The sequence below is a fragment of the Dipodomys spectabilis genome, unplaced genomic scaffold (genome assembly GCF_019054845.1).
Source record: "Dipodomys spectabilis isolate Male_0828 unplaced genomic scaffold, ASM1905484v1 ptg000098l, whole genome shotgun sequence".
Taxonomy (NCBI): Eukaryota; Metazoa; Chordata; class Mammalia; order Rodentia; family Heteromyidae; genus Dipodomys; species Dipodomys spectabilis.
In genome coordinates this window covers 14,083,884-14,101,830 of record NW_024870775.1, presented here as the reverse complement: position 1 = coordinate 14,101,830, position 17,947 = coordinate 14,083,884, and the positions used below count along the sequence as shown (strand labels likewise).

Sequence of the window (17,947 nt, the reverse complement as noted above, 5' to 3'; positions counted from 1 at the left end):
AGTAGTACCAACTTCTCAGGAGGCTGAGGCTAAAGGGTTTCCTAAGGCTGAGAGTTTGAGGACAGCTTGGCAGAGTTTCAAGGTGCTTACCTGATACTAAGGACCAAGGTGAAGTTCCTGGAGGTTCTTCAGACTGGTAGTTTCCAGTGAATTGGTTGAGGTGACACACATATAGCATGTTCAGAACTCTGTGGTCTTCAGCAGGAAGATGGCACCTGGCATCCCCACTGATCAGTGTTCCTTCTCCTGCCAGGAGTAAGTTGAAACTCAGCCTTCCAGGAGCAGGTGGTTCTTCTCATAGCACGGCCACGATCTAGTGACTGTATTCCCAGGAAGAGCCTTGTATTGGCTCAGGCAACCTTCACACTGGGTCTTGTTTATAACCCCTGGTTAAACTGGTCTTATTTTGTAGTTGGACTGTGTATTTCCAAGAAAACTGCTAGTGATGGAAGCATCTTGCTAAACAGTAGCATTTTTGGTTTTGAAACTTTAAAAGAAATTCCCACTTGAGCCTGGACCTATCCTGACTTGCTGTACTATAATACCTACATAATGCAGAGGGGTTCTACTTGCCTGTGCAGCTGGGCTAGGTCAGGGGTGGCAGGGCAGGAGGCTGCCAGCCTGGAGAAGAAGGTGGTATGATAAATAGCATCATCTCCTTCCACCACAGGCACGTGCAACACACCAGGAGTCCTGTACAATGTGCAACTAATACCCTGGAAAAGGTTGGAGCCTCTGTTTCCAAGGAAAATGCCCTATGGGTCCTTGGGACACAGTGCTGGGTGTCATGGGTGGAGAAGGGGGCCTGTGCACAGGCAGAAAGGTCGTGGGCTGCAGGATGCAGGCAGCACCTAGTCTGGTGTCTAGTCCGGCTCTCATACTTGTTTGCTCTTTACAGAGCTTGAGCACATCCTGACAATACTTGGGGCCTGGAAGTAGGCCGCTGTGTGGTGTTTTTTTTTTTTAACTCCATCAGCTCAAGGAAAAGGCATGTGCCTGCCATGTTGTGGGTTACCTTTTAGGGAAAAACCGGCTGGAGGCTAAGCCCATTTTGTACACACCCTGCAGGGGCGTTGGAAAGATTGAGCCAGACAGTATGATAATGACACCTACCCTGTCAGAAAGGATGAAATAGAGGTGGGGGACTTAGAGACACACTTAGCACATGATAACTCATTTCCCTCTCTGGTAGCAGGAGCCAGATGAAAGCTACACAGCAAGGAATAGGAGGTGGCCTGAAGTAATCAGGATGTAGGGGAGTATGGGGGCAGAACCAGAAGCTATGTGTAGCTAAGACCTGTCAGGATACATGAGAAAGAGAATAAAGTAAGGGCCATGAGAGTTCTCATCAGAGAAAGTTCAGCTTGAGAAGTCACAGTAGGTGCTTAGTACATGTGAACCCCTGGATTCAACCCCTGGTACTGCAACTATAAAGAAAGAAAGAGGAAAAAGAACATAATTCTCATTGATATGGAAGAGTACCAAGAATATTCCCTTGTAAAGGTATATGAACATGTATGCATGTAATTCAACCAGAAGAACAATTCATTAGGTCAAAACTTAACCAAGGACATGCTGGCAGGGATGACTACAGAGTGGGTCTAAAGTACAGTAGAAAGCACCAGGCCTTTCACAATTTGGGGTGTTTTTTTTTAGTGGTCGTGGGAGGTAGTTAAGGTGTTTCTGTATAGCCTAGGCTGCCCTTGAACTCATGATCTTCCTACCTCAGCTTCTCAAGAGGGAAGGCTAGGAACCATGCCCAGTTAGAGAATTTTTAATCTGATATCAAATACAAGATAACGTAATCGCAGAAGTTTTAAATCCTAAGAAAGGAAAAGTAGTTGCTTTTCAAATACAAAAATAGAACAACAAAACCTGCTGAAATTATCTTGAAAAGAGTTTGAAGCGACGAAGAGTAATGACATGGGCTGAGGGATTGATTGGGATACATGGGTGAATATAAATATATGTGAAACTGTCATAATCAAATGCATGTGAACAACTAATGTAAAATGATTATATGTGCTAGGCAAGCGCTCCACCTTTTGATAAAAGTATCTAGCCCTTTTGATTTTTATTTGTCTTTGACACCACACAAGTATGCTGCTTTGACTGGTCTTAGGGTTTTCAGGATGAAGGGTATAAGGAGCTTGTAGGCATTATTATATTGAAACAAAGTCAGAAAGGGTTAGAGGTGACATCGACACAATACCTCATTCTGAGAAGACTGTGATACTATTTCTGACTGGTATATCTATTTCTGCTTTCCCTCTTTGCCCTTGTACTTGGCTGTGGAAATGGTACAGGGAAGAAGGCTGCTTTGAGATATTGTTCCACAACTGTTTCCCTAAAGCAGTGCTGGGGGCTCATGCCTAGATCATCGCTCCTCAGGCAGCGAGCTGGAGAGTCTTGGTTCAAAGCAAGTCTGGGGAAAAATGTCCACGAGACTCCATTTCCAATTCAGCAGCTAAAGCTGGGCTGGGGCATAACTTCAGTGGAAAACCACTGGCCTAGCAAACAAGCCAGAGTCAGAGGCCATGCATTTTCAAGCCTTGGTACAATCAAAAAAGAAAAGAAAAGAAAACACGTTCCCTTAGATCTGTGGGACGGTGACAGGAGCCATAAGGAGAAAGACATTGAGAGCACCCTGCCTCCCGCCAACACAGCTTCTTCCTTCACATTTGCTCCCTGCATTCACTGGGGGCCTTGTGTAACCTCTTACCCTCCTTTTATATCTTCATCCCTCATGTTCTCTCAGTTTCCCCCTCCGTCCCCCACCAAGTTATATGGTTCATTTTAAACACCGTTTCTGGTGAGTATCACTTCTGCATTTATTCACCCTTTGTCCCACCACTTCTGTGCTCTCCCTAAGCCTCCCCCAAACAGATAGGACAAAAGGTACAGAAATAAAAAATTGTAACAAAGGGAAGGAAAACAAGAAGAAGAGAGAAAAAAGAAACATAACAAAAAACCCTCTTGCTTCCACTTCTTGGAGTTCATTTCAGTAAACATCATTTTTATAGGATCATATTCATATAGCTATTGAGCACTTGTGATCCTCTCCTAAGAATATCCTCCTTTGATCTCAATGTGAATGTCTGGCATCCTGTATAATTTATCATGTCCAAGGTACATTTCATCTTTGCAGCTCTCTACTCTCTCTGGCCATTTTCCTTTGATGGCCATTACAGGACGTGGAAAATTTAGGTCTTTGGGGAAATAAACTCTGGTTCTGTGTCCTTCCTGTATGTCTGGTTACCCACCATCCATGGAAGCCAGGTAGGAAGGAAGCCCATCAGTGAAGAGCAGCCTGCATCCCTGCAGCCTGAATCAGGCCCACCACTGAGTCTGACACTTATGCCAGGTGGAGGTGGGAGAAGGTACTGGAGTCTTGTGGCTACAGCATTGTCCTGTGTCTTTGGGCAACTACCCTCCAGGAGCCCCTGCCCTACAACTTCTACTCCACAGCAGATGGACTTGGGCAAAAGAAGTGGCAGAGGAGAGATGAGGAGACACTGAGAAGTAGGGGCAGCATGTGGCCACCGAGTCTGATGGGTAACCTTGCTTTTCCCTCTTCCAATGGTGTGTCTGCAGGCTGTAAGAAAGCAGTGGTGGATGTTGACACCCAGAAGGTGAGGGTGGCCAGATCTCAGCTCGCAACCCTGAGCTGTGAACATCATCTCACCTAAAGCAGCACCGTCAGGATGCACAGCCTCTTTGGAGGGCTTGTGACAGCCCTTGTGATGACGTTTGGGACAGTGACAGCATATGGGCCAATACCACGCATCAACTGGAATCTTGAAGGTGAGGGACAGGACTATGTAGATTCCAGTGTTGTTGCTGTGATGCCGGGATGCTGGGATGGATGGCTGAGTTCCCAGCCCTTGACCTGTTGTGTACTCACTGGGGTCTTCGTGTGATCAGGTGGTCTACGCAGTACTTTGGTAATGGGAAATGTAGTACACAGGGCTTGCTCAGGAATTGGGGAACCCTGAAGGGAAGCCTCCTACTGAGAACCCTGTCATGTCCAAAATGATATCCTCCAAGGCAAGTGTCTGCTCCACATACCCGGAGAGAATGGAGAGGCAAGGACAGCTCCTCAGACGGACACAAAGCTGAACTATTGACCATGATCATTTGTTCCTGCTTATTGATCTCAACTGTGATTATTTCTTCTCCTAGGGCCTGTTTTGGCCCCCAGGTCTCTGGCTCAGGGAATGGAGAACTTCCATACTGAATGCTGAATAATGTCCTCGACATGTCTGGGCTGATATTTTTCAGAGCTAGAACTTGTGTCTGGAGTGCACTTAGCCTTAGCGCAGTGAGCCTTGTCATGTTTTTTCCTGTTCTGTGTTGTTTTGAGTTGTCTTAAGTTATTGGGTATCTACCATGTGCTGGGCAATTTGAAGGGTACTGGGAATTTCAGAAAATACTATTCATGCTTTCCAGGGCTTAATAAGAAAAATTGTAGGACAAATGATGGAGCTACAGTGAGATAACAGCTGTTGAAATTAGTCACAGCTTTGGAAAAGAGACGCCGGAGGTTGGGCTCCCAGCCTCAAATGAATGTGACACAGTCATAAGCGGTAGTGCAGGCAGAGGGAACATCATGGGGGAGAAGTAATGTGCTACAAGGAACTGAAGACAATTCCCGAACCCTTGATTCCAACTAGATAGACACGTATCACAAATGCGTGAAAGACAACCTAGAATTAACACTAGTACAGACAGATTAAATGACTCGTGTGTGTGTGTGTGTGTGTGTGTGTGTGTGTGTGTGTGTATGTGTGTGTGTGTGTGTGTCTGGAGCTTGAACTCAAGGCCTCACACTTTCACTTGCCTTTTTTCCGCTCAAGAGTGGCTCTGTACCGCTTGAGCCACAACTCCACTTCTGGCTTTTTGCTGATTAGCTAGAGATAAGAGTCTCAGGGACTCTTTTGCCCAGCCTGGCTTTTAATTGGGATTCTCAGATCTCATCCTCCTGAGTAGCTAGGATTACAGGCATGAACAACAAGTTCCTAGCTAAACAACTTCTTTAAAAATACTGCTTAGTTGGGTATGGTGGTGCACACCTGTAATCCTAGCTCTCAGGAGGCTGAGGTGAGATGTTCAGGCTAGACTGAGTCATGTACAATCCTTTTGAGTCACAGGCATGAATGTAGTTATCTCAGAATTGGGACTTTATCTCATTTTTTAAAAAACTTCTAAATCACTGTATTTTTTTTTCCCTAGACCTAATCTATAGATAGTGAAAGACACATAGCTGAGGTAGGAAATGTCAGGTGAAGATATCTGGCCTGTGTTTCCCTGAGAAGCCACTGAATAGGGGGCTTGAACTTTGTAGGGGAAAAAAAAGAAAGGTGCACCACAGACTCATGTCACACACACACTCACACACACACACACACACACACACACACACACACACACACACTGCAGAGATTCGCTGTGAGCTGACCATTGACAGGCAGGTGATGGCACTATTGCAAGTCAACCATGGAGACTTTCCAGTCTCCTCTGTGGCAGCAACACATCTGGGCACAGCCTTCCATCACAGTCACTGAATGGACTGTCCAGGCTCAACATGTCTATACTCTGTCTTTCCTTCCTGCTTCTGATCCTTCTTCTCTCCCACAGAGGTAGATCTGATGGAGTTTCATGAACCAGGCATCTTCAACTACTCAGTTTTGCTGCTCAGTGAAGACCAGAACACACTGTACGTGGGGGCCCGGGAGGCCATCTTTGCAGTGAACGTATTCAACATTTCTCAGAAGCAGAATGAGGTGGGTCCTGAGCCTCACTCCCCTAGCTCTGTGCAGCCTGCTGAAGCAGGTAGCCTTTCTCATTCTCAGAACATCATTCCTCTCCTGTCATTTTGCAACATCATTTCGGGTATCCACCAAAGGTCACCAGTCTCCCTCCATTTTCATCTTTTCCTTTAACCCTATGGATGAATTTTCACCGTGCCCATCTTCTATCTGTGTAGCTTCCACAGACCAGACTTCATTCCCATCTGGCATATTTCCTGCCACTGATGGCACTGAGGAAAATTCCAGTTCCACACTCATCTGTGCAGTTCTTTAAAAACAAAATTGTTATCTTTAAGTAGATAAACAAAGGGTTTTCAATTCAACATGTCCATTTATGAGTACAGTGCATCGTGATCAGTGTCACCCCTCCACCACCATCCCCAATCTAAAGGGACCCCACCCAGCCCCTCAAGTTACCTAATTCCATCTTCACACATGATTTTTGAGTATTATGTCTATATTTGCTCACCATTTCTTTCTCTATTTGTCCACTTCCCTCTCCTTAAACCCCCAACCCTCTCAGACAAAAAAAAAAAAAATAGTTTCAGCTTTCTGGTATTCATTTGCTTAAACTGTCAGTTAATTGCTCAAAGTAGTAACACCACTGGAATCCACCTCTGCACATGCAGTTCTCTTGTCAGTTTGATTGTGTGTGTGGTTGTGTGTGTATACATATACATATATATGTATATATGCTTATGGCCCTGTATATGTTTTCATACACATTGATAATTTAGAGCTAATTTTGACATACAAGAGAAAACAACAAGCTTTGTCTCTGAGCCTGACACTTCACATATTTTTTTACAGGTCCATCTATTTCCCTGAAAATACCATAATATCATCCTTCCTGATAGATGAATATATATATATATATATATATATATGTATATATATATATATATATATATATATTGCACACATGTTCATGAATCTATATATGTATCACATTTTCTTCACCTACTTGTCCTTACAGGGCAAGTTTCTATAACTTCACTATGGTAAATATTACACAACAAACATGTTTGTGCAAGTGTCTTTTTATTTATTTATATTGCATTGTCTTTTAGTTGTACAAAGGAGGTGCCTTTTAACGAAGCAGTTCATGAATATAATGCATCTTGATCATTCTCACCCATCTCCCCAACCCACCTTGTCTCTTACACTTCTTAATTTTTTTAGTATCTACATTGCATTCTTGGCTGCATTTCCACTCTTCATTCATCTTCTGTAAGTTACTTTATAGCATCTTGACTTGTTTTGAAAAATGTTCAAGAAGGTTCTCACTGAATCATAACATAGTTCTATTTTTATTTTTTTGAGGAATCTCCATAGTAGTTGCACTATCTTCCATAGTGATTGCACTAATTTACGTTCTTACCAACAGTGTAAAAGATCCCTTTTTCCCTCACATCTTTACCAACGTTTGTTGTTGTTTGTATTCTTGATGATGGCCATTCTTACTGAAGATGAACTCTCAATGTGGTTTTGAATTGCACTTCCCTTTTGGTCAGAGATGTTGGACATTTCTTCTTTTGTTTATTGACTTCTTTTTTACTTCTTCTAAAATATTTCTCTTTAAATATTTTCACTTCTTCTAAAAAGTCTCTATTTAGCTCTTTTACCCATTCATTAATTGGGTTACTGATTGAGGGTTTATTTTTTGAGCTCCTTGTATATTCTGGTTATTAGGCCTTTGTCAGACATATAGCTGGCAAAGATTGTCTCCCAATCTGTACATTGTCTTCTTAGCTTGATAACTATATCCTTCACTATGCAGAAACGTTTTCCTTAATGCAATCCCATTAGTCAACTATTGCAATCAAATTTCACCAAATTGCTCAATAATACTTTTGTTTATTCAGAGATATGACTAAATCCAGGGGAAGTCAGTGATAGATCCATTCTATCCATCTCTGTTCCTCAGGTCAGCTTCAGCTTCCTTATTGTGAAAGCCACTCTGTACTCTGGTTTGTGTCCAAGCCTTGATATTACTTCTTGTATCCTTACACTAGAAGAAGCAGACCTCTGGCATTTCTTATCTTCCTCTAGGGATGGCTTGGGACCAGAACTTTCCCTGATAAGGGGCCAGAAAAGTCAGGCACTTTCTGCAGACAGATTCTTCTCTTCTGAGCCACTGTGACATGTGAACATCAAATGCAGGCTTGAATTTGTTTTCCAGTTTTCAGAATAAGGAGTTCAGGACTTAGTTCCATCCAGAGGGCAAGAGAGAGGTTTTGATGGTTTGATGGTTTAATGTTGTTGTTTTTTTTAAATCACAGAGACTTTTAACATTTTGATTTCACCTCATGCTGACCAAGTCTATTTTCTTTGATTTGTGTAGTTCTGGGGGTGGAACCACACCTCATGTGTGTTGGGCTACACCCCCAATCCTGGGTCTTTCTTTGATGCTCAGTGACAATCATTGACCAGAGGCAGGCCTTGGGTTGGCTCCTGGGACCTAGTAGCCTTAGGATCATTTCTTTCCTCTCTGAGTGAGGCTGGTCCAGGCTGATATTGAGTGTCTTCTGTCCCCAATTGTTATGTCTCTGTTCTGTCTTTGTCTCCAGAGTATTCCTTATTCTCATTTTCTGGTTAACAGACACATCATTGAGTTTCTGGCCTTACCCTTTGGAAATAGTATGTATCTCACAAGTCACCAAGCACAGGGTGTGGTAGGCTCAATTCTCACTCAGCTACTCTTCTGTCTGAGTTGGGTTTTCCTTTTCACCAGGGGCAGGGCCCTGTCTGGCCCAAGGAAATTGATACAGGGCTAGTTGTGGATTTTGCCCTGACCTTGGGGACTGCACACAGGTGGATGAAGAATTCAGCTGCCCTTTCTATCCTTGAGAGAAACTGACAGTTACGTAGAACCTTGTTCAAGTTAGATGTCTGTGGTGGTGACATCACCTTGTGGGGATTATTTGCCACAGAGACATTTGTAGGAACCCACCGTTAGTTTGGAAAAATCCCTCGCCTAGGCTCTCCTCTTGCAAGTGTTTCCTGACTGTAAATCTCCACAACTGTGTGGCCAGATTGTTACGTCTTCTCATTTTTGGGGGACTCCTGTGTGAGTCTCTAAGTGGCCAGATTGTTACATCTTCTCATTTTGGGGGACCACACAAAGAAGAGACTGATGGTCATTCCAGGTAGGTAAAGACAGGAGCCTAGGGATCTCTTCCATGTTGAGCTGTTCCCTTTCTGTCCTGTGATGGCCTTGGAATGTGGGCCCCACCTCAACAGCTCCTGTATGGAAAATCTTCTGAAGAATAGCACTGAGTGACAGTGCTGTGAACACTGTCACTGTCCGCTGCTGCCAGCACATGTAGAGAATCAGAATTGCTCTGTCCTCTGAAGGAGACAACTACAGGGCTCACATTTTAAACTGGTGTCAAAGCCGCCTTTTAATTAGCATGTCTTAATTATAGGAATTAATATTTTCATATCCATAAAATGTATTCTGCCCAGACCTAGGAATTTTGATCCAACCACACCCTTCCTAACTACTGCAATTCTAGGTTGATTATCGCTAGCTTCTACATATGAGAGAGAACATGCAGTCCTTGTCCTTGTATGTCTGGATTTTTCACTGAACATGATCTAGTTCCGTGCATTTTGCTGAAAGTGACTGGCATTCATTCTCTGTTGTGGATGAATCATACTTCATTGTGTAGCTATATGAGGATTTCATCCATTCATCTACTGGTGGGCACCAAGGCCATTTCCAAATCTTAGTTTTCATGAATAGTGCTGCATATAGTCTGTTAAAGAGGATGAAATAACCACTTCAAAGTTTACGTTTTTTGACAAAAGCAATTTTTTTTTCCACTTTGAACATTTGAATTTCTGCTCTGCTTTCATAGTGAACCAAAGGCTGTGATTCTCAGAATGTTCAGAAAAGCCCTATATGGCTTTCCAACCCTCTTTCCAATCTGAAGGATTTCCCCCCCCCCCCGGGCCCCCCCCCCAGTTTAGCAACTTCTGGGATCTGAACTCTTGTGTGGTTTTGAAGCTGGGCATTTTAACCCCATTTTTAATTTATTATTCATTCTTTCTAACAGGTATACTGGAAGGTCTCACAAGGCAACCGAACAGAGTGCTTAAAAAAAGACCCATCAAAAGAAGTAAGTGCTTTTGCCTATTACAAAGCCCCACACATATGTCTTGGTTGTTGAATCCTATGAGTGCTGCATCTTCTGCATGCAGCTGGGCATGGTGTGTGGTTGAATGGTCCTGACGGGCTCTGTTAGACAATGACAGCTCATTCCTTCTGCTCCTGCACAGATAAGGTAGGAACTTAGGAAATATGCTCTACTTCATATAATTTTAGATTTATTTCTGTCTGAGAATCTGACTGTGGAAAATGGTTTCAAATGACCATTGACCCATGGTGTAAAATTTAAGATGCCTGGTCTTCCCTGAAGCCTGACATCTGGGGCCATAGTGAAGACTTGAGGATTCTGAGTAGAAGCCCATCCCTTAAGCACCTTGGCATAACCATCCAGGGAGCCCTGAGAGAGTGTCCCTTCCCTCCATAGCACTGCGTTATCCTTACCCACGGAGCCACTGTTGTCTCTGCCTGGTGCCAGGCAGACATCCGTGTTCCCAGACTGTGAGAGTTCAGTTGACCCGGATCATTGCTTGTGACAGCTGAAGTACAGCAAATTTCACCAAGTGTCAACTAATTGCAAAGCAGATTCTTTTTAACCCCAAGGGTTTTCTTTTCAACTATCTTTTCTTTCTTTCTTTTTCCAGTCCTGGGGCTTGAACTCTGGGTCTAAACTCCTTTTGCTCAAGTCTAGCACTCTACCACTTGAGCCACAACTCTACTTCTGGCTTTTTCTGTGACTAATTGGAGATAAGAGTCTCCCAGACTTTCCTGCCTGGGCTGGTGTTGATCCACAATCCTTACATCTCAGCCACCTGAGGAGCTAAGATTACGGGGATGAGCAACCAGCACCTGTCTCCTTTAACTTCCTTAGAGAAATGCTAAACACTTTTTCTCAGGCATTAAACCTAGTGTTCCCTGAAGAAGGGAGAGGACAGCAGACACTGCAGGAATCTTACACAGCGCAGGCTCTTTAGAGAGAAATGAAATTTATTGAAGAGGTGCCCAGTGTGTGGAGGACAGACAATGATAGGGAGCCCCACCTTCCTTGCCCCGTGGAGTGGAGCTCATTATAAATTCCATCCCACCAGTTTGGAAACAGTCACAGCCAAAAGAATCTTTCTTACTTTGAGACAATTTCAGACTGGAGAAAATAGGATCCAAGTTGTGTTCTCCTTAATATACTATGTGTGCTCCTGAATGGCATCTTTGTTTTCCTGCGTGGGCCTCTATGAGGAAGAGCTGAGCACAGCTGCTCTCAACCCAATCTCTCCCCGCCTGTGTTCTGGGCCCCCAACAATGCTGTTTCCAGCTCTGTGTATGGGAATGAAGCTTGGGATTCGCTGAGCAGCAGAGGCCTTCTATGATAAGCCACTATGATAGGTTTAGTAACCAAAGAAATGTTTTGTGTATTTAATGAATGAGAGTGAAATACATTTTTCCCTACAATGGTTTCTCTAGAACAATTTTGAGGTCAACTCATTCCTTTCTTGGGTCTCCAGGTCTTTGCCAAGCGTCAGAGACTGAAGTGAAATTGTGCCAGCTTAAAGTCTAGGCAGAGTGGCTGTGGTATCAGACCCTGCTCTCTAAGAGCAGGCTATCATGTGATTAAGTCAGAAGGGAAGGCAGGACAGTAAAAAGTGGGCGTTAGGTGAGGACATAGAGTGTGTGTCTATAGCTGGCTATTGATGGTGTTTCTCTCCCCACAGGCAGAATGCTTCAACTTTATCCGGGTACTGCAGCCCCTCAATGCCAACTTGCTCTATGTGTGTGGAACCAATGCATACCGGCCCATTTGTGACCACCTGGTAAGTCCACAGGTACTTCGCTATTAGTTGTGAGTGTTTAAGTGTGGTGAAATGGTCAGTGTTTACTCGGAGTGAAGCCATGGGAAAACACAAAGCAAACTTCATCATAAAAGCACTATCATTGTCTCAAACCAGCAGTTTGAGGGCTGGAACAGCTCAAGACCCCTCTCTGGAAAGACTCACCAAGCCATGAGAGAGCAGTGCAGGCCATGTGCTCCTCTGAGCCTTACTGTCCTTAGCCAAGAATGTGACTTGAGTCTAGATCAGGGCATAGGCGGTCCTGGAAATTTTAGAAGAACATTCTAGAAAGTGGACTGCTGACAGGCCCCCATGTGCTTTGAAGAAAGGCCCTGCTCCTTTGTGGTGTGTGTCCTTGCCCAGCGCATTGGTGGGGCTTGGGTTGTCACCGCATGGTGTCAACTTTCATGGGATCTTGTCCACTGAGTGCCAGTGCTAGGACCACATGCCCTGAATGTGTTGAGCAGAGCATTTACTGTCCTTCCTCGAGTCACGACATCTTGTACATCCTGTGGTGTGGGAGCAGTGTCTTCTCACCTCCACATTCATTACCCGTCATTTCAATTTGTCTCACTTTTCCAATTGAGAATTTTCACTTTTTTTTTTTGGTACTTGAGCAGTTCCATCTTATTCTATGTACATCTTAGAATTTCCTGTGTATATAAAGAGATTATACCAAGGTTGAATTATTGGACTATACTTTCTTTCAATGTGGCTTGAGTTTGCCAAGAACATGGATCCATCTGGCATATGTTTTCATGGGTGAAAGGAAGGAGAGATTCTGCTTCTTGTTTTCATTTCTACTTGCTGATCCTGATTGACTAGATCCTGGCATTCTCCATGTGTTTTTGGTAGCTAAATTCTGCACACAGACTCTGGTCACTGGCTGAGCATGTCCTGCATTTGGTTCTCCCTGGCTTCCTAACAGCCTTAAAGCTACCAGTGGCTAGGTCTACATTTTCCAGATGAGGAGACTGCTATCTTGGGTAGCTGAGTTAGGGCCTGAGGCACTGGTGCACACACTGAGCTGAATGACATACAGCTCAGGTCTGAAAGCTGGCCTTATGTGGTCCAGCGCCCATTTATTTCCTCCACCTTATTGGTCTTCCAGGAACAGTGAATCTATAAGGTTAAATGGAACAAAGATACCCTGTTATAATGGAAAATCAGATATTTGTGAAGCCTTTTCTCTTTATTCCATTGTAGAACTTAGCATTCTTTAAGTTTCTGGGAATAAATGAAAATGGCAGAGGAAAGTGTCCTTACAGCCCTACCTATAGCTCTACATCTGTCATGCTTGGTGAGTTCCACTACTAAGGCTCCTTCGCTCCCAAAGGTGATGGCTACATGTTTTCTCCTGCATGGGATTCTTGGCTTCCATATCTTCCTCAGTCTTTCTTCCCTGGCCTCTGGTTAACATCAGTTGCCCATGCAGAAAGTGGTAGGTCCCTCGGTACAGACGCTTTAAGAGTTTTGAATTCATTGTTTAAAGAGCTAATCAATCACTACCATGGTAGTACACAACTCTCTAGCCTTCTTTGGTATACATTGTGTGTGTGTGTGTGTGTGTGTGTGTGTGTGTGTGTGTATTCCTTTTTGCAAGGGAGGAGAGCTATGGAGCTCCATGCTGTCTGCTGTGGTCTCAGACATCTTCAGTGAGCAGGCTGTGTACATTGTATGCACCCAGTCCTATGCCTAACTTATATCTATTTACAGTTTTTAACTTTATGGTGATATGACATGCCCCATACATACATAAGTCTTCATTTTCAAAGCAATGTTCAGTGAAACGCATCAGATACTTAGTACATTCTTACAAAACAAGCTTTGGGTAAGGAAATTCTGTCTCTTTGCAGACTGATATAAGTGTTCTAAGTATACTTACAGGGAAGAGATGAACTATTAAAGAGGAGCTTATTACATGCATTTCAGGTTAGAATGTTTTCAACTTAGGAAGGTGTTTTTTTATCAAATGTAGCCTGTGATAAATTGAGGAACATCTGTGTTTGCTGTCATTTTAGTAGATGTGGAAGTTCTCACTTGTGTTTTCTTATTACCTTTTAAATTGGAAAATGCAGCTCATGGTGGCTCCTGATTCTATCCCCATCAAAGAAAAGACATAGATGTAGACAGCTGTGTCAGCATTCAGAAATTGGGAAATGTCTCTTTTCTTTGAGGGGGTGAGAGTACCTAATTCAGTTGTGAAAGAAGCACGTTTGGTACCACAGTAGAAAGACTAATCGGATCCCTTTCCTTCCTTCCTCTACTTCTGGGCTGCTATAGATGGACAGATTTATGCAGGGACAGCAACTGATTATTTTGGAAAACTGCAGGTTATCTCTCGATATTCTCACATACATCCTGTGCGGACAGAATATGACACCAATTTGTTATACGGTAAGACACAATGAATCTAACACAGCAGTGTGCACCAGGTCTATCCTTGGAGGGTCCTGAGCTTTAGTCAGCCCGCAAGCAGTGGGACAACTGGAACCCTTCAGTATCCCAGCTCTAGTGAGGGATAGGAATGAGTCCTGCATGGGATTCTTTGCCCTTAGTGTACTGTTTGAAGACTGCCATTATCTCCCACCCTGAGAAGAGAGAGTCTGTAAGCCTAAGTTGTAAAACTAAGACCGCTCACCTCAAGAGTGCAGTGTCATTTTGACATGAAATTAAAGATGAAGCCTTTGGGTCAAGCTTCCACATCCTGGTCAAATGGGATCAGGGTGCCTTGATGCCCCCAAGTAGTACTTGGTAAATGTCTGACTTTGGTGAGTGGGTGGTAGGAGGCTGCTGAGTTCTTGGATGTGTAGGGGAGTGCAGGTGGAAAGTGGGTGGCTAAAGGACTTTGGGCCTTCAAAGCCTCTTGGTCTCCAGGAAGAGTTTAGCATGCAGGAACCCTGAGCTCATCTCCTAGAGGGCCACTTGGTAGCTGGGGCTACCAAACAACATACAGTCTTGTCTACCAGCTGGTTTCTATCGGGCATGGGTGATGGTCTTGCAGGGCCATGACCTGGATCACCTCTCTAAGGCTGAGGAGAATGAGACAAGATTGAGCAGGCTCAGCACTGTCATCATTCCCAACACTAGCATTTGGAATATAGCACACACAGTCCAGGCATCCTTGCAGGAAGGTTCCCAGCCTCTATGGCTGCACTAACTACCAATATGGGGAAACAGGCAGTGACACATCTCTGTGTACAAAGACAGCCCTGTGTCACCTCTCCGCAGAACCTAACTTCGTCTTTGCTGATGTGATTCGAAAAAGCCTGGATGGTCCCGAGACTGACAATGACAAGGTCTACTTCTTCTTCACCGAAGTGTCTGTGGAATATGACTTCTTTTACAAGTTAACGATCCCCCGAGTTGCAAGAGTGTGCAAGGTGAGTGCTGTGCTACTGGCCCAGGGCTTCTCGTCCTGTGAAAGCAGGCCTGGGAATATACCTTTTCCTGCCATCCAAATCTCTTTCTGTCACAGCAGCCATCATCGAGGGGCCTGGAAAATGCTATTCTTTTGTTGTCAGGAGCCCCTCAGTAGTCCATGGATACTGAGAAGATGATGGCACCCTGCCTGTAGTCTAGTAGCTTGTGGTTCTCAAGCTCAGGCCTCAGATCTCCCCAGGCTGTAGGAGAAGTAGAGTTTCGTCGAATGTGCCTGCCAGATTCCATGGGAATTGGAATCTGATAGTCTGAAACTCTCAATCAGCCTGAGAGTGAACCAACAACTAAAGGTCAAGAAGCCAGAACTACATTGATATGTTTGTCAGGATCAGTCTTAACGTTTGATATGAGCGAAGGTTTAGCGTGCTTGTGAAAGTTGGTTCTTAGAAGAAAAGCACTTGAGTTAGGAAATCTCAAGGTACTTAAGCTGGCATTTTCAGGCATCTTCTGATGGTCTTAAACCACCAGAACCAATAGAAAACACAGGCAGCAGTAGTCAGGCCCACATATTCACCCCTCACCACCATGGAAGTCATGAGATGCTGGTTGCCACATGGGTCTTTTTTTAATTTATTTTTCCTTTTTGTTTATTGAAAAGGTGATGAGCAGGGGGTTGCAGTTACATAGGTAAGGCAATAAGTACATTTGTTTTTCATCATTGTTACCCCATCCCTCATTGTCCCCCACTTACCCTTCCCTATTCTCCTCCTCCCCAAGTGGTAATGTTCATATTCAACATAATACCAAATGAGTATGAATGCTGCTGTGGTTCATCCCTTGTCCTGATGTTTCTGATTCCCTTTCCATATTGCATTAACTAATATGCAAAACACGAGGTACCAAAGACGGAGAAACAAAGAAAAAAACAATAGAGAAAAAAGAACAAACTACATCAGGATCTAATAAGAACCTCTTGTTTCCATAAATTGGAGTTCATGTTGATACGCTTCATTACATATAGTCGTATGCACTAAGCAGTTGGTTTATTGAGAACCCCTGTTAAGAATATCATACACATATTCTAGTTCTTACAAATGAGGGAGATCGTGCAACTTACATTTCTTTGGGCCTGGCTTACTTCACTTAATATAATTTTTTCCAAGTCTTTCCATTTCCTTATGAATGGAACAATGTTATTCTTTCTGATGGACGCATAGGATTCCATTGTGTATATGTGCCACATTCATCTACTGGGGGGCATTTGAGTTGGTTCTTAGCTATGGTATCTTAGCTATGGTAAATAATGCTGTAATGAACATTGTCATACTAGTGGGTTTAATGTAACCTTGTTTGTGGTCATTTGGGTAAATTCCTAGAAATAGGATTGGTGGGTCATAGGGAAGCTTTATGTTTAGTCATTTGAGGAGCCTCCACACTGCTTTCCAGAGTGGTTGAAGTTTGTACTCCCACTAACACTGTAGTAGTGTTCCCCTTTGGCCACATTCCTGCCAGCATCTGTTATTGTTAGATTGTGTCAGGTGGAATCTCAATGTTGTTTTGATTTGCATTTGTTTTATAGCCAGAGATGTTGAGCAATTCTTCATGTGTCTCTTGGCCATTTGTATTTCTTCTTCAGAGAGGTCTCTCTTAAGGTCATTTTTTAATGGGGTGGTTGTTTCGGGGTTTGTTTTGGGGGAATTTAATTTCTTGAGCTGTAGGTATATTTTAGATATGAGACCCTTTTCTATTGTATGTCTGGTGAAGATCTTCTTCTTGTCTATGGGTTTTTTTTTTTAATATATTTTGCTAGGTATGTCCTTTGCTGTGCAGAAGCTCTGCAGTTTAATGCAGTCCCATTTATCCAGCCTTTCTTTGATTTTTTGTGTTTCTGGGTCTTTATTAAGAAAGTTTTGATATGTGTCAAAGAGCCCTAGTGTTTCTCCTATTCCTTCTTGTAATATTTTCAGGGTATCTGCTTTTACCTTGAGGTCTTTGATCCATTTGGAGTTGATTCTGGTGCAGGGTGATATTATAAGGATCTAACTTTAGTTTTCTACATGTGTTTAGCCAATTCTATCAATACCATATATTGACTACATGGACCTTTGATGTGGTGATCACTATGAGTCACCCTCATTCATCACAGAAAAGACCCATATGTGCATTATACAACTGGGTATTTCAAGGTGCTGCACCCTTGAGAGTCCAAAGAACAATGCAGAAAACACTATACACACTGAAGTGTCTGCCTAGCACTCTACCAGCTGCCTAGACCTCTACCCAGGACTCAATGATTCAGTCCTTTGTTTGTCCTCTACTCATGGCTGCCTCATTCCACATCTTGCAGAAATGAGTACCATCAGTGTCCAGGCCAGGCTGTGGAATGTGGTGAGGTGTTCAGGTGATAAATAAGCAGAACTCTTCATAGAGGCCAGCCAGATGGTCTCTACAGCTCTGTGGTTGTCAGGAGGAGAGAGCTAGCCTTGCCTTGTTAGCCTGCCTTCCACCTGTACCAAATCAAACACAAGCTGCAGATCTGGAGTGATTTCTGTTGTTCCTTCTGAGTCCTTTTCTTGTCTTGAACTTGTTCTTTCTGCTGGACTAGTTGTGTATAAACACAACTCTTAGTCTCTTTCACCCTATGTACACAACCTTCTATTGCTCCAGAAGACCTGAAAGCCTATGAGCAAAATGGCCACAGACATCCTGGAAATTTCCCCCACTAAACATCAGAAGATGAAGTCCTCTTAGAAGGTCAACATTTATCTTTTGTTCTTTGGTGATTTAACAGTAGAAAAGAGAATAAGATGGGTCTTCATTGT

General features: G+C 43.5%; 1 protein-coding gene across 1 annotated transcript in view; it reads left to right on the top strand.

Moving 5' to 3' along the window:
• Nucleotides 1-208: 208 nt before the first annotated feature.
• Nucleotides 209-17,947, top strand: part of LOC122113722 (semaphorin-4D-like) — a 34,143-nt gene continuing 16,404 nt past the window's right edge. Inside the window, exons 1-8 of the mRNA XM_042686800.1 lie at nt 209-255; nt 3,692-3,804; nt 5,638-5,783; nt 9,872-9,934; nt 11,628-11,726; nt 12,951-13,044; nt 14,028-14,141; nt 14,976-15,127. Of these exons, the coding sequence (XP_042542734.1) occupies nt 209-255; nt 3,692-3,804; nt 5,638-5,783; nt 9,872-9,934; nt 11,628-11,726; nt 12,951-13,044; nt 14,028-14,141; nt 14,976-15,127 (828 nt within the window). The remainder of the gene's footprint in view (nt 256-3,691; nt 3,805-5,637; nt 5,784-9,871; nt 9,935-11,627; nt 11,727-12,950; nt 13,045-14,027; nt 14,142-14,975; nt 15,128-17,947) is intronic.